General features: G+C 42.6%; 1 protein-coding gene across 1 annotated transcript in view; it reads right to left on the minus strand.

Annotated features, from left to right (window-relative positions):
* Window positions 1–3,515: 3,515 nt before the first annotated feature.
* Ttc27 (tetratricopeptide repeat domain 27) overlaps window positions 3,516–25,008 on the minus strand; it is a 136,586-nt gene continuing 115,093 nt past the window's right edge. The window contains exons 17-20 of the mRNA XM_031355431.1: window positions 10,552–10,749; window positions 9,066–9,177; window positions 5,015–5,115; window positions 3,516–3,840 (exon numbers count right to left, since the gene is read on the minus strand). Coding sequence (XP_031211291.1) covers window positions 3,718–3,840; window positions 5,015–5,115; window positions 9,066–9,177; window positions 10,552–10,749 — 534 coding nt within the window. The 3' untranslated portion in view covers window positions 3,516–3,717. The remainder of the gene's footprint in view (window positions 3,841–5,014; window positions 5,116–9,065; window positions 9,178–10,551; window positions 10,750–25,008) is intronic.

The raw sequence follows: 25,008 nt of genomic DNA on the forward strand, positions 1-25,008 counted from the left end.
CATAGAAAGTCAAACTCTGATACTGCAAAAGGAGTCACAGAATGGATTAACAGTTGTTTGTCTTAAGGTCAAAGGAAAAAAACAAAACAGTCTATGGGTACAAACACTCTGCCAATCAGAGGAAGAGAGAGTGCAGCAGCCAAGTAGCAAGAATGTACACACAGCCACACGGCACAGGTTTTAAATGACCTTTGCTGCAAGCCACACATCTCAACTACTGCAAACTGAAAGCACAGGGGAACACTGCAAGATTAAGCTCAGCTTTAAGTTCTCTTGGTGAAGAGCAAACAAGCCACGGTTATTATTAGGCCCTGGCTGTGAAAGGAGTGAAGGGCTACCTGCAGCCGCATGGATTACGCTTTTCTTAGTATGGTCCTGGGTTTAGTGGAAATGTCTGTCTAATGAATGCAGCTACTATATTTGAGCACATGCCCGAATAAGTTACACGTTGATTGAAATCTATCTATTTATAAGCACTGCTGTGTGTTGTGAGAAACCCAGCTGTACTTCCCCAGCATAGCACCCTCCACCAGAATGAAGGCTCATGGCTAATTCACTTTAGGGCTTGCTGAATGAACAGGTAGACAGGAAGTGGATTGCATCCACTTGGCAGATTTTATTCCTCACTCTTGGCCAGTAGAGCTGTCTTATCTAAACAGCAACTTAGATTGACATGGATGTTTTAAAAACAAAATGGAAAAGAGAACCAAATCCTTTTCATCAGGCTCAAGTACAGCTTTGAGCTGGTAGAACTACAGCTAGTTGTGTAAACTGGATAAAGTCCTGCAGAGCCCGAGGTACCTAGACTGTGGGTACGTCACAATCCCTGAACTGGGTCGGCAAGGTACTGGACTGCAGCATATGCTCATCAACTGTCCCACATTTCTGTGAGTGGGCGGCACGAACAACACACTCAACAGAAACAAAGGTGGCACGGAAAAATGGTCTGCATACACAATTAAGTCCACCATTTTCCTCAGTGCTTGGGTCCCCGTCATCAGGATGGGGCTTCACATAACATAGGGCCAAGTGTCCCACCCTTAAATGGCCCAGAATAGTCTACAGGGCTCTGTAGTTCACTTCCACTTGTCCACACTCAGGGTCCTGCTTAAATATGGGAAAAGGCTGACAAGGAATTTATTAATTAACAATCCTAACAAATCATAGGCTATTATCAACTGAGAACTCACAGAATTTCTTGGGGAGCTCTGACTGAAGAAAGGCAAACTGTCAAAGTGTCCCACTGTTCAAGAGAGAAGACAAATCAACCAATTATTAGGAGAGCCTGAACAAGCAGCAGGGAAAACTCGGGTTTAGGAATCTGCCTATTTCCTCTCTTTCCAGAGCCTATACCCTTAAGTATCCTAGAAACATTATAAACTGAGCTGACAGGACTCAGAGAGAGACGTGATGGCTGGCCAGTTATACTGATTCAGCGACTGACTGCTGCTAACTATGCTTTGGAGTCACATCTCTTCTCTTCTCTTCTCTTCTCTTCTCTTCTCTTCTCTTCTCTCCTCTTCTCGTAGCTGACAAAGCAAAAGAATGATTCTGAAAAAAGGCATCAATACTAGAAAACCAAAGTTGAAACTACAAAAATGAAGACAGGTAGAAATACAATATTTAGCCAAAATAGATGTACACATTGCACAAAGACTCCACAGCAATGATACAGATGAGTGGTCTTCACCACAAAAGCTGGAGCTAGGCGAGAGCACACCACCACGCCATGCCCACGAGTCCACATCCGCCATACTGTGTCCACAAGTCCATATCCACCATGCCACGCCCACGAGTCCATATCCGCCATACTGTGTCCACAAGTCCATATCCACCACGCCATGCCCACGAGTCCACATCCGCCATACTGTGTCCACAAGTCCATATCCACCACGCCATGCCCACGAGTCCACATCCGCCATACTGTGTCCACAAGTCCATATCCACCACGCCATGCCCACGAGTCCACATCCGCCATACTGTGTCCACAAGTCCATATCCACCACGCCATGCCCACGAGTCCACATCCGCCATACTGTGTCCACAAGTCCATATCCACCACGCCACGCTGAGTTCACATCCACGATTCCACACCCACCATGCTATTATCACGCCCTTTTTTGTTTTTGGTCTACACCTCTAAAGGAAGATATCAGTAGCACTCTTTTGAGCAAACAGTCCATGACAAAAGAAAGACTGTGACCCAGCAGAGCTATGGAGAAGAAAACAGAATGCAAAGTGATTGCTTTGCAATGTGGTTTGTGACCACTACAACCACAGTGGCCATCCGACCTTGAACTAAAAGGAGAATAAATTGATTCATTTGTTCACCTGATTTTAGAAACTCATGCTCTTTTGGGTATTTCTTTTCTTCTCATTTCTCTTTTACCTGCAGGGTTCCCAGCTCGGTACTGACAAATCATTCATTCACACCCTGCTGCCCCCATTGCCACCCACCATCCACATTCCTGTCCTATCTGCCCGCTATTCACCCATCCACCCCACTCCTCAATGGCTTCCCTAGATGACTTAATAGACCCTAAATCATAATTCCTGTTACCATCTCACGTTACTGAACTTTTTCAGTAGTACTGTCTTTTAGAGCAGAAACTTTGGGACATATTTTTCCCCTTGAAAGCTAGTATGATAATAGAAAAGATAAGCAGATGGTTAAGGAATTAGAGTATGTAGAACTGGTAAGCATTCATAAGCAAAATTCATTTAGGAAAGAATTTTTGAAAACCCTTTAAGTGATAAGACTACTTTATGTTGATGGATCATGAAATGTTAATTTCTAAAGATAGCTAAAACCAGAAAGAAACTAGGAGTACAAATTATTCCCAATTATAAGTAAGAACATGGAAAAATACAAAGGACAAGTGGATTTCCATTATGCATGAAACCCAAAACTGAGCAACTCAGGCCAGAAACCTAACAATTCCTTTCTTTGACTTTTGTAGTGCGGTTATTAAGCTCAGCAGCTATCTTCAGTATGCATTTCCACTGACATTGTTAAACAAGCATCTCAGTCAGGCAGTTTTGATATATGGCACCATTTCTAGCTGTCTTTACCCACAATAAGCGTATCAAACAAACATTGTCCGGCCTGGCAGTTCCACCATGAAGAGCTAACAGCCTGTCTCCTCATGGTCAGCAGTAGAGTCATAATGTGGGTGTATCCCTCCTTTCTTGCTGTTTCCTGATTTGGAAGCTAAACCACGCGCACACTTCCAACTTAGCTAAGTCTGTGTCTGACACAAACACAAGATCCCAACAAGTGTAAATGTCTCCAGCGCCAAGTCCACTCTTTTATCATTTTTGGACAGTAATGGAGCCAAGCTAATAATTCCACAAGCCTGTGGTATCTGAGTGTCCCCCCACCTCATTTATACTAAGTTTTTCCAAAGAATGATGCATTCATGTGAGGCTGAGCAAGGATGAACCCTGCACTGGCCTCCTTGTGCCGTAATGCTTCAAGAGTGCAAACCCTGAACTTACCAACAACCAGACAAAGATACAAACAATCTTTCTGTTTAATGAACCTCACAAGTGCAAACATCTGAGAACATCACAAAATAAGTACGTTTACTGGCAAACAAATTTATTTTAAAAATTGGTATCTTGTGCTTCAGATATACAGGTACTGGAGGAATTCGAGACGGCAGAGGTGACCGCCACAGCTGCTTCTCAGTCAGTACCGCCACAGCTGCTTCTCAGTCAGTACCGGTTTCGAAGCTGGTTGCTGAGGTCTTGCAGCTCTGCCTCCAGAGCACTCATAGCTGCTATTTCACTGGCTAGCTCTCCAGAGACTTCTCCACTTACCACATCTGTAAAATTTTGCTGCAATGTAAAAACAGTATGGCCATCAAAAGGTGAAAATTTCTTCCAAGCAATACAGACACGATATTGAGTCAATACAGCAATCTAGAATTCCAGTGTTCTCTGCATGATGCAACTGTAACTGTGCAGCAGACTCAGGAGCTCGTCAACTATAGTTCACTGGTACAGCACTTGCCCAGAGGGTCCAAGGCCTTGGGTTCAAATCTCTGCTCTGTTCTTAAATGTTCACTGCTTTTGTCAGTGTTATACAATAGTGTTTGAATGAATGACGTTCATTCATCCTAACAAAATTCTATTTACTGTGCATGCCTGGTGAGTCAGGAAAATCAGCTTCAAGATTTTATGAGCATACATGGGCAGGGAGGAGAGGTAGGCAGGTTTGCACAGATACAGGAGGCATCTGTCTCACTGTGATATATAATGTGCACAACATGTGCATACAGCAGACATCTGTCTCACTGTGACATATAATGTATTCGGCTTGCTATACATCGCTTTCATCCAAATCAAATACACTTGAATTGTTCAGTAGCACATCCTAGCAGACTGATAGAAATATTGCTGCAGTGTAATGAGTAGAAAAAACATCTTTTAGGCAAACGGCCTGAACACACACAGCATATTCTGAACCAGGAATCACAGTATTTACAAATTACAATGAACATGCAGTCCTTCTCAATGAAGCAAGGAGGAGTAGAGAGAAATGGAGGCTTACAAAGAACCGCTAAACCGCTATCTCTGGAGCATGTCTGCTCCACCCTCAGGGCTCCCTGGGCTCCATCTACAGACCTCATGCATTCTGGGTTGCTGAGGACAGAGGAGTTGCTCTGGCCTGAGAGGACCTGGCCTGAGTGGCCTGCAAGCAGAGGCTCTTTAAATGTATAGTTTCTGTGCAGATGTTTGTATTGAGTGACAGTTGTTTGTTTACATGGGCAATGGGAGGTGGGGAACAGCTCTAGGAGCTGACTTCCTGCCCTGTCTAGGCAGACAACAGAGGGCAGAATCATGCAGATCAAGTCTGCCCTAGCTCTGACAGTTATCTCTACTCACTTTCACTTTGTAAAGTGCAATTCAGCTTGTCTTTTACTTACTTATTTATTTTCTTTAGCAGAAGTGACCTAAAGCTGATGACCTTTCACTCCACAGTTCTAGTGAGCTCACAGGTCATTCTTACCTTTGCTTTGGATAACAAGCCACGTAAATTGAGCCGAACTGAAGAGAGTGCTTGAACAGCTTCCTGGGGACTGGACTTGCTCTCACTGCATTTTATAGCCACTGCAAGATAAACATAGGGAAAGTATTAGCCCTGATCGTCTCCAGGATCAAAAAAGCAGCCCATTACTATACAATGACTTTACAATAATCAGTTTTAGAAGTCTGTACTCCCCAGCCCCTCCCCCTTCACTTTTTTCTCCTCGGAGATACTGGGAAATCAAACCCAGGCCTGTGCATGCTGGGCAAGCACTCATCTACCACTGAGTTACACTCCGATCCTTCATCCTATAGAGGAGAGCACTGCTAAGGAGAATTCTGAAAACAGCGGGTGCATTCGGATAAGTTACATTAAGCAGGGATCACACACACATATGCACATACACAAACCCAAGACTATATACATGCACACACACACCAGTGAATTAGGCAAGCAAATAAACAAAGCCTCACTGAGAGCAAGGCACACACAGAGGACCAAGATGCAGTCCATGTCAGTGGCTGTCCTTCGTCCCCAGTCACTAAGATGGTTGATGATCTGACTGGCCCAGCAAAATGACACACCATATATGCCAAGCTCATAAGCTTGCTGCATTTTTTAAAAAAGATTTATTTATTTTATGTATGTGAGTACAGTGTTGCTATCTTCTAGCACACCAGAAGAGGGCATCAGATCCCATTACAGATGACTGTGAGCCACCATGTGGTTGCTGGGATTTGAACTCAGGACTTCTGGAAGAGCAGTCAGTGTTCTTAACCACTGAGTCATCTCTCCAGCCCAGCTTCCTGCATTTTTAATACCCAAATTTTACAGCATTCTTGGAGAACTGGCACCAACAACCTGCATGTCTGCATTCAGGGAGTGTAACCATGGCCAGGCACCCGGGCTCCCAAGCCACTTCTGGCATCAGCACTGAGGGAATCTCTCAAGAATCCCTAGAAACTGCCTCTGGCATTCTGGCAGCCTGTCTCTCTGAGACAGAATTCTGATGGGAGCCGAGTCCTCCCCCGAGGAGGACTGGCTGCTGATGCCTTGTAAGAACAACTGCAGTCCTCTGCACAGACAGGTGCCTGGGATCTTTCCACTGTTTTCACTTTTTTGTTTCTTAAAATTCTGTTCATGAGCTGGAGAGATGGCTTAGGGGTTAGGAGCACTTACTGCTGTTCCAGAAGACTTGAGTTCGATTGCCAGTACCCAGAGAGTCGTTCATGGCTGTCTAGAACCCAGTTCCAGGGGATCTGAGGCCCTCTTCTAGAATGCATGCACTACACACAAAAGAGCACTGACATACACAGCAAGAAAACACTCATACACATAAAAAACAATAGATTTTTAAAAATTATGTCCAATAAATTGCAGATCCAAGTTTAAAACTATAGCGTCACAGATCATAGCTGCAAACGCTAAGCAATCAGAAGAAAGAACCTGTGGTCCAGCGAAACAGCTTTTATTAATACTGTGGCCAGCAAGAATACCTGGGCTGGATGTTTCTATCTCAGAATAATGATTAGAGTCTACAAGCCTCACACTGGATGCACACTAGTTATCAATGACAAGCCCTTTTCCGAGGGAGGGCGCAGTCAGTCAGTTCCTGGGACCTTCTCAGTAGGGAGGTGCTGCTGTTATGTCAGCACAGAAGAGGTAGACAGCTGCTCGGTGCCTAGCAGCTTACTCCAGAAACACCTGTAGTTCTTCGAGTTTTAAAAAAATCCTTCATTTTTAAACCAAGGTGTGGTGTTGTATGTCTTTAATCCTAGCACTGGGGAGGCAGAGACAGAAACCAGGATCTCTCTGGATTTGAGGCCAGCCTGGTCTACATAATGACTGAATTCCAGGCCAGACAAGACTACAAGGAAAGGCCTTGTCTCCAAAATAAATAAATAATTTTAAAAAATTAATTTTCATCTTGCAGACAACAAGAAAAAAGCAAGAAGGGCACACAGTGTATTAGCTCAATCTCAGTCTCACTTCCAAGGCACATTGGAGACGGCGGCTGGGGCGGGAGGGGGAGGAGAGACCTGCAGAGACCGGAAATGACCATGCTCCCGCTACTCCAAATAGCACAGGGCAACAGTGCCTCGGCAGAGGGTCTCCGTGGTCCAGCTCTGCCCTGGTAACCCAACAGGCAGCAAGATTTCTAAAGAGCCCTGTGTCCCTTTCAAAGGGTAGGGTAAGGAGACAGCGTTGGGGAGAGAGACCAAAAAGGGAAGGGAGCAACATAAAACCTGTGCCAAGTGCCAGAAGAGGGTTTCTGGAGTATTTCTCCAGCTGCACAGTCAGCAGACAGGTTTAAAACCAGTACTTGGTAATGAGAGGAACTATCTGGGTCTGTCTGACCATCACAGAGCGGGGTTCAGAAATGTTTACAGAGGGCAAACTTAAGTAGATAAGAGATTCTTCAGAGAAAATCCCACCCTGCTAAGAATACACACAATGCACATCAGTGGGGGCTCCCCACACATATAATACCACACCCACAAAGGCAAAAGGATCAACCCCCCCATTTGGCTAGCATAGACCACAGAATTGCCACACCCCAAAACAGACCTCTCCTGTAAGCACCTCAGACTTTCTACCTTCCAGCCCCTGAGTTCAGCCCTCTACCTTATCTGCCAACCCTAGGTGGTCCAGGACACTGGACCCTTACATTCTTCCAGTCACAGATCTGAAAGGCCACAGGAAGAATTATTAACTCCTAAACCCATTCTGAACAATGTGAATGTTCTATGACTTCTTTATAGGCAATTAAATTCATCCCCACCCTCCCGTATCTCTCTTTGAGTTCCTTATCACATGGACCAAATCCTCTACTTATCATATGGACCAAATCCTCTACTTCAAAAGAAACAGGGTGGGTGGGGGTGGGAGAGATTTACATTTAAGGGACACGTAAATACTGTTAAACAGTAAAATGCCCTTGTGGACTCTTCCTAACAGCATAGGCAGGAATTCTCTCATTTTTACCTACAACCAAAGGCCCAGGGACCTTAAATCCCCAACCCAGCGTCACCCTGGAAGCATATGATAAGGTGGTCCTAGAGCTTTCAAATCCCTGGTTCTAAAGCTCTGCCCTCTCACCGTTCCTTACTGGCTCCTATTTGTTGTCACTATTGGGACAGTAAAAGTTAGGCCAAGAACTAGGAAGCTTACAGTGTTTGTGACTCTATTCCTAAAACCGGGACTTTTATTAAACTCACTGGGATTATATTCCCAGGACATAACACACCCATATTCAAATATCAATATAATAATGTACCACTAAATTTAGTATTTTTCATAATGCAAGAGTGGTCTAAGTCTGCACTATATTTATCTAACAAGCAAACAATTTTATTAGAGGTAAGGTTTTATTATAAGGTAAGGTTCAAATTATAGACTCTAAATTACCCAAAAATAGGAATTATATTTTGTATTTTATATATATCATAGCTTTTCATATAATGCTAAATATCCAGAGGTCTACATGTTTTAATGATCTTTTTTGCATTTGTATTTATAAATTAAGACTATTTAGGAAGGAAATGTTAATGATTTTCCTTAATACAACAACATAATCAACAAAAACTTTATGTGGAGTAAAGGTTTCTTGGTAGAAAAATACTCTGCACTCTAAGGTCCTATCAACTCTGTCACTTATTTAAGCAGGTAGTTAAGCCTCTGACCTGTTTCATCATATCGCACCAAAGTGTTCTATAAATGTTTCTGAATGAAATACAACAATATCGCATGTCTTTAATCCCAGCACTTGGGGAGGCAGAGGCAGGCGGATTTCTGAGTTTGAGCCAGCCTGGTCTACAGAGTGAGTTCCAGGACAGCCAGGGCTACACAGAGAAACCATGTCTCGAAAAAAAACAAAACAGCATCAAAACAAAAACAAAAAACAAACAAAAAAAGAAATACAACAGTAACAGATACTCAAGTAATCAGGAAGTACCTGCAATGGAACTTGATTTCTGACTAACACTATTTTATCAGTGAAGAATGCATTGAAATACATATGGATATCAAATACCATGAGCGAGTCCTATGGCTCTTTGAACAACTTCCTTAAATGCTGTAGCATCTTTCTCCCAACAACTGGACTGTGTGTCACACTTGTACGCCTTTGAGAGATACTGGAATGCCTAGGAAATGAGAAAGAAAAGCATTCAAAACAAGGAGCATTCACATTTCAAACTGTTTTCTGAAAGTCATATGGAACTAGTTCCAAACTGAAAAACAAGCATCTGCATTGTGAGGCACAATCTCTGTAATCATCAAAGAGGGGATGTACATCCAAGAGCAAAAACAGGAAACAAAGGATGCATCTGGACCAGGAAAACATGAAGGCAGGCTTGGAAACCTGTGGACACGTGAAGATTTCCTCAACTGCCAAGCTGAGAGGTGCAGTAGAGAATGAGGAGTGAGCTTGGGGAACGGTATATAATTTCACAGACATATAAAAGGCTCTTTTGTTTATCTTAAATGTCTTGATGGAGAACTTATGGGTAAGAGTGCTTCTATTTGCAGAAGAGTACAAAATCAGGAAGCAGTGGAGAGTAGAAAGTAGGAGTGTGCCCATGCATGCGTGCATGAAATATGTGTTCTGAGAGCTGACAAGGCCATGGTAGAAGCCAGCTGTGTGGACAGAAGGATGGGAGAACAAGGAATCCCACAGATTACTGTGGCTAATTCCAAACCTACACAAGTACATTTGACTTGCTGTGGATATTTTGAAAAGAAACATAAAACAATGATCCCACCCTTGGATATTCTGGGCTCCTTTGAGCTTGAAGACAAGAGGCTAATGGCACAAATGGAGTGGGACTGGCAACCTACTGCCTTGCAGAAAGGGCAGGTGTCTCTGCAAAGTGTCAAGCACTTGCAGTTTCCTACTCCTGTTCTCTTGGTTAAGTTTTCCCTTTTGTAGCCTCATCTCAGAGCGAAACACTGCATCAGGACAGAGACCCTCCTGCAGGAAACAGAATGATGGCAGCAGGAAACTCATGAAATGTAAAATGATGAATATTGTAAGTCTTAGCATGGCTGTAATTCAAAGTACTGAACACTGAATTTGAAGGCTGGGAGATGGCTCAGTCAATAAAGTAATTGCCTTGTTAGTCAGCACAAGAACCTGAGTCCAATCCCTAGAACAACCTGTTTAAAAAAACAAAAACAAGAAACAGAAAACTGACATAGCACGTGCTTATAACTCCAGTACAGGGGAGGCAGAGATGGGGGACCCTTGAGGTCCTCTGGGATCTCTGGATAAATTCCAAGCCAATACCCAAAGAGGTGGATGGTGCCTGAGAAACATCACATGAGGCTGCTCTCTACACATGTGCACATATGTATGCACACACAAACACACACACAAACACACACACACACACTGAATTTAAGCATACTAGTTTTATGTTTCAGATTATTAATCTTATCTTTCACTCAAAAAAAGCAGGCCTTCTTTACCTGTGGTAGCAAAGACAGAGGCCTAGGACAGACAGAGACCCAGCACTGACCTTGTCATTCTCATCAGGCTTCTCACTCTGCCCATTCCCATGTACTTGGGCATACAGTCTCCAGACTTCTCCGTCATTGGTCACCCTTGAAGTTACTCTGCCAAACAACTCCTGCAGCTTGCCTTTGAGGCTGGAGGCAACATCTCCACTTCGGTCGGTCATATCATTAACCACTGCCCGGACCAGAATTTTAAGGACCTTTAAAAATGCACAGAAGAAAACAGTGAGCTAGCAGCCATCAAAGAGTAACATGAAATCCAGGGCTCCACTCTGCCATCAGACACTGAATAATGTGGCCTTATTTGGATATCATTATTACATATTAATAGTGAAATAAAAATCAAGCCACCCTTGACACTCTAAAATAACATGCTATCTAGATGTTCTCTGTCAGACCCCTCAGAGGGCTCTTTTGTCATGGCCTTGAGTCTGCAGCTCATCTCTTCTCACTTGGAGGACTCTCTCTGAAGAGCTGACCCACACTCATAGCTTCAAACACGAGCTCCATAACTTCAGCTAGGATTCTCTCTGGAAGCCCAGGATATTGCCTAAATACCTAGTGGGCAGTTCCATCAACATCTCAAGCCTTCCTCTAAGAGGAGGCAGGTCCCTCAGCCTTGCCTTTCCTGCTGTCTCACAGTGACCCTGTGTGCAGAGTCAGCCTGTATTCTCTTCTCTCACTTTTCTGCCAAGTGTAGCAGATTTGATTCCATGTCCCCATGAATCCTACATCAGCCTCCTCTGTTTTAGTTTAGCACTCATAAACTGCCCTCTACACTGTGGTGGCATCATTCTATCACTGCTAACTACCCAAGATAAGTTGCTAATATGCTGGCATCAAAAACCATCCCCTCTCCCTGCCCCTACTCAGTCCACTTAGCAAATTCCTGGAATACCATGTTCTCAAATTGTGGGTTTAATAGGTTATAAAACATTACATCATAATAAGAAACCTCTGCCATATTTATATTAGGCTGTGTATCTTAAGGTAGAATCCCTGGAAAGATACAAAGAGCATCCATCCTTAATCTTCCACTCCTGGAGTGGGGACACACAGAACCATCTAAAGAACCAGCTTGAGAAGACTCTAGAACCTGTTGCTCACTGTGGTCCACGAGCTGCCAGCACTGGGAACTTATTGGAAATACAACATCCTATATGCAAGTGTTTGCCCATCCTTGGGGGAATGGGAGTTTACATTCCTAACAAGCTTCCAGGTGGGGGGTGATATTAAGGGCCTGCAGATCACACTTTGAACAGCAAGGTATCATTTTCTAGCACCAATCAAGAGCAACAGAGGAGTCATCCTCCATGTACATGTGAGAGTGTCTGGGAAGGTTCTCTCCTTACATCACAGGAGTCGCTGCACACACAGGTGCTCTGAAAACTGCAGAGCCAAACCCACAGCCACTGTAAACACCACTAACCTTCTACCAATTAATTCTGTCAGCTCAAACACAAAGCTCTTGGCTCCTGTTGCCCTCCACCCTATAACCCCTACCCTACCCCTATCACTTCCTTACTTCTTTATGTTTCAAAATAAACCTGTAGAAAAACAAAACCATGGAGGATGCTCCTCTCCATTTCTGCACTCCTCTGTACAGCAAGGCTCTGGCTTGACTTCATTAAACTCTCCCCAAACTTGGAAGGAAATGGTTTGACATTGCCACTTGACAAATTTGAGCAAAAAAAAAAAAAAAAAGCCAAACAAGGCTTGCCAAAATAATTGTCAAGGTAACTGGCCTGGAACTCTCACTATGTAGACCAGGCTAGCCTCAAACTCTCACAGAAATCTGCCTGCCTTTGGCATACACCCCACACCTGGCCTTTTTTTTTTTTAGGTCTCTCACTGCTGTCTCAGTTAGACTGCACAGGTGGCCACCTCTTGGAATCTGCCCATGTCTACCACCCCGCAGCACTATCATTGCAGACACAGGACTCTGTGCCTACGTTTTCTGTGGTTTCTGAGAACAGAACTCAGGAGCTCATGCTAGCCCAGCAAGCCCTTTACCTGAGCCATCTCTCAGCTCTGGGGCCCAGCTTCAGTGAAAATGAAATGGTGACAATACAGTACCTAGAGCACCTTCGAAGCTCTAGGTGCACATTCAGTCCAGCTGCAAATTAAGGAACTGGAACCTCTCCAAGGTCACACCTAGGGGGAGCCCTGTGGATCTGAGCTCACATCCCAAGCCCTGAATCTTCTCAAGTAGGCATCATATTAATCAACAAAGCACAGCTCTCTACTTCTGTTATCTAAGCCTTTTACTTTTATGAAATATACAAGCTAGAAACCTTTTCATTTCACTGTTCTTTAATAATCTAGATCAACCAAAGAGACAGATTTTTGTTTCCTAAGTTATTTCAATTAAAATTTCTAAGACATGAGAGCTAATAAAATAAAAAGGAAACAAAATTTCCATTTGTCCTTGGGCCAAATATACGCCTACTTGTCAAACTGCCAGTATTTTGAGGGTAGTGTGAGCTAATGGGGGGCAAACCAGGACACCTAAAAAGAGCACGCACACAAGACAGACTGACCCTGCGGGGAGAGTGCTAAGAGTCAGGCTCATCTACTTCACCAAGGTAGGCGAGACTGAAGGACTGAGTGAGAACCCTGCAGAGCCTTCCTCAAGGAAGAAGAGCACTTAGGGAAAGCTAGGTATACTCTCACAGAGAAGGGACGTGAGAAAGGGGTTGAGAAAGGGGCTAGAGAGCAGCTGAAGGGAGAAGCAGACAGTCCTAAACCAGGTGAGGACCGTGTCCAAGAAGAACCAGCGCTCAGCAGTGCTCAATGGGGTTGGCGGTCGGGCATCTGCAGACCTGTTCACACCCAGTTGGCTTCCCCTCTGGGGGACAGCACAGTTCCCAAGGCTTCAGGAGGACACCTCTTACCAGGAGCTGGCCATAGGGGGCAGGGAGTGGCTGGCAAGGGAGGGGAAATAAGGATTTTGTTTTTATTTCTGTGGCTAAATTACTTACATATATTTTTAAAACAAAACTAACTTTCAGATCCTAGGACAAGAGGTAAATGTGCCCAGTGATACTTTTCTGTTTGCATCATGATACATTAAAGGAATAAGTTACTCCCCGGAGATTATAAAGAGAGGTCCACTTGTCTTTTTCTCTAAAACTAAGAGTTCTTCAGTCTGTGAACACTCCATGGGTCTGAACCCTCTCCCTGATAATATACTTACCCATATACACAATTTTTATATAGGCATTTAATCTTATAATCTTCTAATGCCTAACAATAGGCCTTCTTTAAACATTCCAATTTGTTCTTCATGGCCTGATATTTGACTGTTGTCTAGCCATATTACATATGACTAAATGCATGCCTCTTACTTTATTTTAAAATAGTTGTACATGTGTGCTCTGGGTAGGCATGTGTGCATGGGTGTGTGTGTGTGTGTGTGTGTGTGTGTGTGTGTACACATGTGTGTATCTGTGTGACTGTGCTGTGAGTTTGAAGGAATAAACCCAGGTTGTCAGTCTTGCTGATGGGCAGGCACCTTTACCCACTGAGCCATCTTGCTGGCTCACCTGTCTCTCTGAAAACATTTGTCATCTATTAACTCCAATTTTCCCAGGGCTAGAGACTGCACTCAGGGCCTCACACGAGCTATAAGCACACAATTTCTGCTGACCAATACTCTCCTCCTAGTCTTAGAATCTCTCTGCTGTCCCTAGACATCCAGACCTCTGACAGTATCAACCCACGGAAAGCCCTGGGCATGACCAGTTGAGAGTTCTCTGGCTTCCCTCACAGTCCCTCTGTTCTTGTGCCGCCCTGGGCATGACCAGTTGAGAGTTCTCTGGCTTCCCTCACAGTCCCTCTGTTCATGTGCCGCCCTGGGCATGACCAGTTGAGAGTTCTCTGGCTTCCCTCACAGTCCCTCTGTTCTTGTGCCGCCCTGGGCATGACCAGTTGAGAGTTCTCTGGCTTCCCTCACAGTCCCTCTGTTCTTGTGCCTTCACTCACACAGTTCCCAGTAAGCTACTGATCTGTTCTTGAGACTTCCTTGATGCACGTCGCTTCCAGCCAGGCTTCTCCATGAGAGGGAGGATAAAACTGTGGCAAAGCAAACAGCTTCCCCTGCTCATGTGCTCCCTGGACTGAGAATACGACTGTTCTTGGGGAAGGAGTCTTTGTAGATCTCATTTACTAAGATGAGGTCACACTGGACCAAGGAGGTCCCTAAGCTCAGTGGCTAGGACTGGAGGTCAGTCTACTGATAGGATGGCTGAGTTGAGAGCCTCAGTATCACAGGAGGAGAAAGGTCCAGGACCACTAGAAACTAGAAAGGTTTCCCCCCACAATCTTTAGGAACACAAATTAACAATTTGATTTTGGATTTCTGGACTCCAGAGCTGAACAAAGATAATAAACTTCTACACAAGACACCAAGTTTGTGAACATTTGTTATATCAGCCCAGGAGAACTCACATAGCAGCTCTAAGGGTATCCACGACAGTGTGGAAAATCTTCAAATAAGCTCTTTCCAGACACTGGCCAGGCCCAGCTTTAGTGCAGGAAGCAAAGAAACAGTGTTACCCACAACAACTGTCCTTCCTATGGCTGGTGACCCTATACTTCACTCACTGTTCAGAAGTACTTTCCTATGTGCAGTTTTAAATAGCAAACCTGTTGATCTAGCATGGTTTCATAATTATGTGTATTTCCTTCACCCCAGGCTCATAAAAGTATCTATCACACTTTCCCGTAATGCTTTTACAAGTTTACCTCTCTGATAATGATGATGATGGTGGTGGTGGTGGTGGTGGTGATGTTGGTGGTGATGACAATGACAACAACTACTCTTAAATGCACTTGCACGCACCAGGCTACACCCATTGCATGTACTAACTCATTTAAGCCTCACACAGGAAGATGCTTTGCCATCCCTATCTTAGGAAAGAAACTATGGCATGAAATGGTTAATTAAACCTGCCCACGGTCACGCAGCCAGTGACTCACGGACAGGTGGGAGCCACACTCAGGCTGCCTAATTCCCAAGTCCATTCTCATATACAATTTCATTCTGCTTAGAATTCCAGTTTGACATTTTCTCCATCTGAACTTATCCTGGTTTACAGATTGATATAGAAATTAAGTTTTTGGGCTTAATGTTTGGCCAAATACTTTGTACATACTGATGTTCTATTATCCTACAGATTTTAAAATGTGTCATTCGTAGATGCTAATCTGTTTGTGAACTCCACTTTCTGTTCCCTTCACTCCTATAGCAGATGTTAACTCTTTCTATCATAAAGGTATTATTAGCTTTTTGCCATTGTTATTTGTAACAAATATTCGTCCCTTTTTTTTTAGTATGGTCATAAAGATTTCCCCCTGCTTTCCTTTACTGGCTCAGGGTTCAAGAACGTTAGTAAGCACTCTCTTCTATTCCTAATTTTTCTTGAAAACAAAGTATTTGGCATATATTTAGTCCATTTGGAGTTCATTTAGTGCATCATTAAGTAATCTAAATAAAAATTTGAAGCCTAGAGGCTTTAAAAAAATCAAAATGACAATGATGTTGCTTATTGTGATAAATGAGACAGATATAAAATGAAATTATCTAAATTAATCAAAATCACATTCTAGCTTTTCTCCAAGATGGCACTAAAGTGAAGATGGGCGTTCCTGCCCTCCCACAGCCATGGCCACAGCTATAGTTCAAAAGCCAAGGAGGCAGTGCTGAGAGGCACCCACCCTCCGGCCCAAGGTGCCGAGGCTCTTGACCGAGCTCACATACCTTTCTCCAGAATACTCCCAGGAGAAACAAGGTTGACCTCTGTGCCACCATCTTGTTTCCCATGACCACTGAGTCAGCCATGAAGAGAAAGAACACATTGCACATGTGGGATGAACAGAAATGCAGAATGTGGTGCATGCATATGATGGAACTGTCCAGTCTTCAGACTGGAAATGAGAAGTATATGATGACAGACACTACCCAGCTCTGGTGAGTCCTGAGGACACTGTCACAAAGAGGACAGGTCCTGAGAGTAGTTAGCGCCAGCGGCACAGACATGACAGCTGGGCTGGGGGGGGGGGGCGCGTGTGTGCTATTTCACAGACTGGATCTCCATTTTCACAAGCTACTGAATGGGTTCCCAAGGTGGTGGAGAATGAACAACACGGTCTATACACCTCATACCAATCTACACCTAAAAAAGCGCTTGAGATGGTAAACGTGGTTTTTTACTACAATAAAAAAAATTAGGAAAAGACACTTTTCTAAGCAGTGGCAATGAATTCATGTAATAAGTGAGCAGGGGAGGAAGAGCTGGAGAAGCAGCAGTGGGGGGGACATGGGGAGGGGGAAACGGCCTTGTGAGACAGGGCAGGGTGGAGTGGGGGTGAGAACAAATGGCATACATGTATAATATGCTATGATGAAACCCATTATTTCATATGCTATCCAAAATTTAAAACAAAAACAAAAAAACCTTTATAAGAAAAAAGATTTTATAACTGGATTTAACAAAGATAGGAAAGCACAAAAGAAAAAAACCTAATGTGTTATATTTCATTCAGAGGCAGGCAGAGCTCTGTGAGTTTGAGGCCGGCCTGATCTACTACATAGCTAGCTCCAAGGAAAGTCAGAACTGCATAGAAAGACTACGTTTCCTCTTTCTGATGCTGTAGGTCCTATTGAATTGACATAAAAAACTACCAGGAAAACAGGATATTGTAAGTATTTAAGGTATAATTAACTTTGTTTTGTTACTTTGCTGAATTCGGTTAGTTCTAACAGCTTTTATGTAATCTTTATGACATTCTCTATGCAAGGTCTTGTAATTGGCACTTATACTTTGACTTTATACCTTTCTATGGATTCATTTATTTGCTTTTCTTATCTAATTATTCTGACAACAATCCCAACTGGCTGTATGAGAAAGTGGCAGCAGGCATCTGATCTTAGGAAGCAGCATCTAGCCTTCCACCACTGGAAACATCTTCCACGTGCCTTTGCTAAACTGATGTGGCTTCTTCCTGATTCTGGTTTGTTGGACACTTTTACTAGGAAACGGCCTTGGATTTCATTAAAAAGCCTTCTCTATAGAAATTGGCATGACCGTGTACATATTTGATCCTCATTCTATTAATGTATTACATCAATTTACATATGCTAAGTGATGCTCACATTTCAGGATTAAGTCTCACTTGGTAGTGGTCTACACCACTATAATATGATGAGAAATTGGCTTGACAATACTTTATTAAGGATTTTTTTAACATAACTGTTCAGAAGACATTTAGGTCTGCAGGTTTTTTTCCCTATGTCTAGCTTTGATATCAAGATTATACTGCCCTTATAAAAGCTCAGTTTATGTTTAGATGTGTAGATGTTTGATGGTATTCAGCAGGGAAGGTGCAAGGTTCCAGGCCTCTCAGTGTAAAAGATGACATTTGGTTGCTGTTGACTCTGCCTATATACTAGTTACAGATGTACACATTTTTTTTTCCTTTTTTGGGACCTACTCTGCACAGGACTCCTTCACCAGACTAGGTTATCTCACCTGTTGGCACACTGTGGCCCCAGTACTCTCTAATACCTGGTTTACTTCTAACATTGGTCACAATGCTCCCATTTCCCTTTCTTTCGTAGTAAATCCGTTTAAAGCTTTGTCATTGTCATTATCATTAAAATTAACCTATGTTTCTAGTCTCTGTTTTACTTTACTTTCCTAATATTCACTGTTTCCCTGGTTCTGCTAGCTTTGGTTTTGTTTGCTTGTTTTTCTTTACCTAGTAGTTTCTTAAGATATAAGATAGCCTATTATGCACATGACTCAGGAAGCAGAGGCAGGTGGATTTCTGTGAGTTCAGGCTAGACTAGTCTACATAGTAAGTTCCAGGACAGTCAGGGATACATAGAGAGACCCTGTCTCCAAAGAGCAAACAAAAAGATCAGTTGCTGACCTGAAATTTTTCCTGTGTTTTAAAATGAATATCCAGCTAGCCATAAATGCCCAATTTACCAGGACTTCTAAGTAGCTCCTAAGACCTAATGTGTTTTCATTTACTTTCTGATTTTTCCTTTAATCTGTCTTACTAAGTGTTTTACTGCTATGAAGAGATGCCATGACCACAGCAATTCTTATAGAGGAAAGCAATTAACTGGGCTCACTTACAGTTTTTCAGAGGCTTACTCAATTCTTACCATGGTGGGAGCATGGCAGCACCCAGGCAGACATGGTGCTGGGGAAGTAGCTGACAGTTCTACATCCAGATCCACAGACTTGGGGGGGGGGGGGAGACAGAGACAGAGAGAGACAGACTGACTCTGACTGGGTCTGGCTTGAGCTTGAAATGTACTTCCTCCAACAGAGCCACACCTCCTAATCCTTTCAAGTGGTGGCACTCCCTGGTGATCAGGCAATCAAATCTACGGGTGTTCTCAATCAAACCACCACAGCATATTCTTTACTTTTCACAATTCTGTAAATTTTGGTTTTACTTTTGTTTTTTTGATTGTTGTTTGTTTTGTTTTGCTTCTATTTCTAATTTCATCCTGTGGTGTTCAGAGAAGATACTTTTATAAAATATTCCTTTCAAACCTATTGAGACTAATTTGAGAACTAACCTCATCTAGAAAGTGCACTTGAAAACACAGAAGCCATAGTTTTAGTTTAACAGAGTACTACAGGCATCTGTATAAAATTCAATAATGTGAAAACGTTTGCTTCTGTAACTCCACAGGTGCCTCTGTCTAATGTTTATGTGAACAGACTGTCTTTAGATACTGTGTGCCTCATATGTGAACCAAATTCTTTAAATGCATTAATTACAAACTGTACAGAAAACCAACTGTAGATAAAGCATGTAGAAAACAAAGAGTAGCGTTACAAACTCATTACAATAGTGTTTCTGCACTGTATCTAGTGTGACAAGTATCCCTTCATTCAGGCTGAGTCATTACCTAGTACACTTTGATTTCATCCAAATATGCAACCCTCCTGTCAGAACCTCCCACAGGGTAGGCTTGTGGTGACAAATCCCTGGAACTTTAAGACCTGAGAGTGTCATAATTTGCCCCTCATCTCTTTGTTCGTGAATTTTTGTTAAGTTGTGTTAAATGGCATGGGCTGGCCTCACACTGTGACCCTTCTGCCTCAGCCTCCTCAGTACTTGAAATACAGGCAGGCACACACCGCCCCCAGCTGCTCGGTTTGCAGATGCAGGCTTCTTGGCTGGCAGATGGGCTTGGTGGGCTTATGCTGTTTGGTTTTGTGTTTTATGCTCAACATCTGTCTCACCTGTATCCCAGACCACACTTGAGGAATGTACCAAGTACAGATGACTGTGAGGACCACATTGATGCTGGAAGAGAGAAGGCCTCACACATAATGGGGGCAATTCTAACATAAACAAACGCTGGACAGTCTTAGCAAAAGAGCACTTCCATCTTCTTCCCTAATACAGTAACCTTGAAGTCCTCGCCAAATCTCATCACAATCTTGGCCCGATGCACAGAGTTCTGCCCTCTGAATCCTGGAGGTCTTTAGAGCAGGAAGGAATAGGACTACCTTGGGTCCTGTTACAAAAACTTCCAGAAGGGCTTCAGGCCAGAAATGAAGCAACTTCCCACCTCCACTGTTGGCCTAACTTGGCTCTACTTGGAGCTCTCCAAGTAAGATGCTTGGAGTTAACCTAACTCTTGGATTCCCCAAAGCCTCATTAGAAGACAGAAGCTGAGCATTTTCCTTTGCATTCCTTTTCGATAACAACAAAAACAAAACACAAACTCTAAGGAGTTGGGATGGAGTGGTGATAGGAAGATGGCTCAGTCAGTAATGTGCTTGCTCGAAAGCATGAAGCCCTCAGTTTGAATCCGCAGCATCCTCGTACCAGGAGTGCTGGCTGGTGCGCCTATAATCCTAGAACTAGGGAGGCAGAGACAGGAGGGTGGCTGTGGGGCTCGCTGGCTGTCTATGCTTGCCAAGTACACAGGTTCCAATTCAGTGAGAGACCCTGTCTCAGAAAATAAGGTGATAAACCACTGAAGAAGACAACTAACACAGGACCATTGGCCTCCACAGGCACATGTCCGCACACATCTACATGTGTACACACATGTACACTAACATACATAGGCACACATGCACGCACACACGTGCGAGATTCCTAGCCCTGGTTTTCCTGTCTTCTATTGCCTGTCAGCTAAAACACATCAACTGTATTGGCTCACCTTGCTGAGCCTCATGTTCCTCCAGGAAAACAAAGATAGCATCTATTTTCCAAAGCTGTAACTTATACAAAGTGGATCTGTTTCCTCTCTCTCTCTCTCTCTCAGGTAATACTCAATCATCATTTATTCTCAGACTTTAATTGGGTTGGCAACCTGCCCTGCTGCCCATCAATAGCACCTTTTCATGATTCCAAAGAAAATATCTAACAGAACTCTACACCAAGAATACCACCGATACACAGCCACACAGGATAGTTACATGATACTCGAGAAAAGCAACAGTGAGCCATGGTGACAGAAATCTCAAAGTTGTTTCTTGGTTGGGGAAAGGGTGGTGGCTCAACTGACTAAAATGGGAAATAAGAGGACTATGCAGTGACAAAAATGGGAGTCGGGCTATATTATAACAGTCAAAATGTATGAAGCTAAAAAAAACATGTTTTATTACTAGTAACTTATACCTCAACTAAGAAAACTTTATTAGAAACAATTCACTTGCATATTAATCTGATGAGGAAACTACCTCACATAAATCTTCCCTCAGACACTAAGGCACTTCCATTGACTCTATCCTTCAATTCCCACTAACCATATCCACTTTCCGGGCCTAAGTCTGCACCTTGAAGAATCTTTAGTGTCCACTCCAAGTACTCTGTGCTCTATAAAGATAATCTATGCTAAGTGGCAAGAACATACTAAGCACTCAGTATGTGTTACTCCCCCCCCAAACAAATAAGATGTTAATATATAAAACTTAAATTCCTTTTCCAAATGATTGCCAACTTACCAAGAATAAGACTAAAACCAAGAAACCCGGAAGAAATGCGGGTCACAGAGTGTGCCCAAGGGAAGCAGCACCTGCTCGAGGACTTGTGCATCTGGCTGTTCACTTCTCACTAGACTAGAAACCTGGAACCTGAAGAAAGACTAATCATGAACACAAAAATCAGGTTCAATGACCACTAAGTAAGAATATATATGTAAACACAGATGTTATAAAGTACAGATGTTAGAAAAGTAGTGTCATTACAGAATGCTGCTCCCAAGTTGCACCAATCTATACGTCATTCAAAATTCAGACTGAAGAAAACAACAATTTATACAGCTAATACACCTATCCTATTACTCCTTTTACAAATACTAGGAGAAAAAAAAAACAGGGTAATCTCTCTCTAGTTTATATCATTGTCTATATTAAAATATGTAGACAATATATAATTTATTATATATTTACTAAATATATAATTTATGTATATTAAAATAATATAAATTTGTATACTTTATATACTCACTATGGAAAAAGTTAAATCACTATAATCCACATCTATAAGAAGGCAAAAGGGTTCGGAGCACCAAAAGGGCACAGGAAGGACACGACACTGGCTGCTGTCATGTATGCTGACAGTGGGTGTGCATGAAGCTACACAGCCAAAGCCTACTGCTTCTCACAAGGACTCTGTGCCAGTGAGAACTCAGGCACTGCAAAGTGGTCCTGCCATGGCTGCGGAAACTTAACAGAGCATTAGAATTGTATGGTATTTCTATAGAGAGCCGTTCCTTCACAGGGCTTCCCCAAGATGCCAGAAAAGACACAGTCTTCCCACGTTACTTCTACGGCTGAATGTTTGGGAGTCTCTAAGGTGCTAATGAGGGCAGCCTGGCCGCAGCAAGGCTGGTTATGTAGAAATGACATTCTCAGTGTGTTATAACAATTCAGGTTATCACAAATGACTATCTCCCCAGTATGACACTCTCGGTATGTTATAACAGGTTATCACAAATGACTCTAGAAATGACACTCTCAGTACGTTATAACAGACCAGGTCATCACAAATGACTATCTCCCCAGCAGGCTCAAATGTGCACATCTCACATCTGACACCTGCAGAGTACATTATGTTCTCAACATGTCTCATGTGCATTTCATAGAACTGCTTTGTCTCCAGTGCACTTAGTGGGACTGCAGGAGGGCAGTCTTAAAAACCCAAAGGCTACCCTTGGTTGCTCCAAAAAACATTCAACTTTGAATGAAACTAATTTAAAGTTATTAAAATATTCATGCTTATGGGCTGGAGAGATGGCTTAGTGATTAAGAGCACTGCTTGCTCTTCCAGAGGACCCAAGCTCAATTCCCAAAAGCCACATGGAGGCTAACAGCTATCTGAAATTCCAGTTCTAGGGGATCTAATACCCTCTACTAGTCTACATGGGTACTGCATACATGTACACAGACACACTTGCAAGCAAAATACTATATAAATAAAATACATTTTAAAATATGCTTAGATAAAATGTCACTGTATGAAAGATTGTTTTATACTCTAATATTGAGAAACAAAGGAATAATGAAAGAAAAAGGAATTTAAAATGTTAACTAGCCATGAATGTAAATAAAGTATCATAATTTTATCTAGCTAACAACTAAATTTTCACAGAAGTTCACATAAGACAATGTGCTAAGACACACATAGGATTAGAAAATTGTAAACAGAAACCAACACAATTCAGCTATGGTTGAAATTTTTGCATGAAGCCAGGCCTTTAATCCCAACACATAGGAGGCTGGTTCAAGAATAGCCTGGTCTACATAGTGAGTTATAGGACAGCCAGAGCTATGTAGAGAGACCCTATCCCCTGATCCCCACCCCACCCCACTCCATGAAAAGAAAGAATTATATGATTAGAGTAGCAAGAAGTTATTAATATGACCACTAAAACATGTTTGAAAAATCCACTTAAGATAAAAAAACTGGAGATGTGGCTCAATGGTTGAGCTCTTGCCTTCCACGTACATGGCCGTGGGTTCAATTTTCAGCACCACAGGATAAGAGTTAAAGCGTGTGAATTTGTGCTGGGACAGTTATGGTTAGGGTCTTTCTTCTTTTTTTGAAACATGCTTAAAGGTACCCCTAAAATATGCTTTCTGGGTCCTTTTATTGCTACTTGAGAAAGGCTCCTAAAATATGTCTAAGTAAATGTTTTTATAATTCCAGGGCTATTGATTTGTTATAAAACATGCCAAATAAACAACTCAAGAGTTTTATCTTTAGAATCCAATAATTCCTCTCCAAAGTGCTTTGGTTAAAGCCTCACACTGTGCCTCTTGTTTCCTCTCACCCATACACTCACGATCATGACAGTTCTGTCTACACATCAATAACAAGTTGGTTTTTTATCCTGTGTGAGAGGGAAGCTCCAGCACTGGTGACAGATTAGGGAAGAAATGCAAGCATGCAATCCCATGTAGCTACTACACTTGCAAAAGACAGAATCATCCAGGCAGAACCAGTTTCTTCTGAACAATAGTTCTGTATTTTCTTGCCTTTTTCCGAAACACTTATCTCTGTTTTAGCATAACGGTAGACCACAGCCAATGAAAATCAGCATTACCATAATGACTCCATAACTCTTTATGACATAAAAGAAATGCCTTTTTAAAATAATCTTTAGAAAGCTATTTTATCTAAACCATCAGTTCCTTTAAAATTAGGAAAGTGACAGGGAGTGGAGACACATATACACATACATTCCAGTGTTACATATATCCTATGGTAGCACAAATGTATGCCTCACAGCTGTGGTGAGAATTATTAAATGCGCTAATACATGCAAAGTACCAGAATTGTACCTAACACAGCAAGCTTTCAGCAAAACTAATTACTTTACCACTGACCTGCCCACTATGCTTCGTAGAAAGCAGGGAAGGGTGAGTGGCAGAGAGAACAGAAAAGGTTGCCATCTTTTGTGCTTACATACCACCATACCAGTCCAGGTCCTAATCTATTACAAGAGAAGGCTCTAGACTGGGCCACTTAGATTCTCTTTATAGAATTAATTCCTCTTGGTGTGAAGCATGAATCCAGTTTTTCCTGGATACTCAAAGCCACGCCAGAGAGCCAATGATACTAGTCCCATGTGAACAGGCCGATCACTGAGGGTTGAGGGACAGACTTAGAAGAGCAATCCCACTCACACCAGAAAGAACGTGGACAAATGACAAATTAGAAGCAAATGACAGCAGAAAAATGGTATCAGACTGACTTAACACAGCCTTGCATTTAAAGCAATCTCTATACTCTAAAATGCAATCCCTTCTTTCTACAATAGACAACATCTACAAAGAAAAGATGGTGGAGGAAGAGAAAGAAAAGAACCAACAGAAAGGTCGTACCTCTCTTCCATGTGGGTAGTTTTACTTGAAGTTATAGATTTTCCCAGTAAACCCAAGCCTTAAAGTGACACAGCTGTGCTTTCA

Source organism: Mastomys coucha, unplaced genomic scaffold (genome assembly GCF_008632895.1).
Source record: "Mastomys coucha isolate ucsf_1 unplaced genomic scaffold, UCSF_Mcou_1 pScaffold6, whole genome shotgun sequence".
Taxonomy (NCBI): Eukaryota; Metazoa; Chordata; class Mammalia; order Rodentia; family Muridae; genus Mastomys; species Mastomys coucha.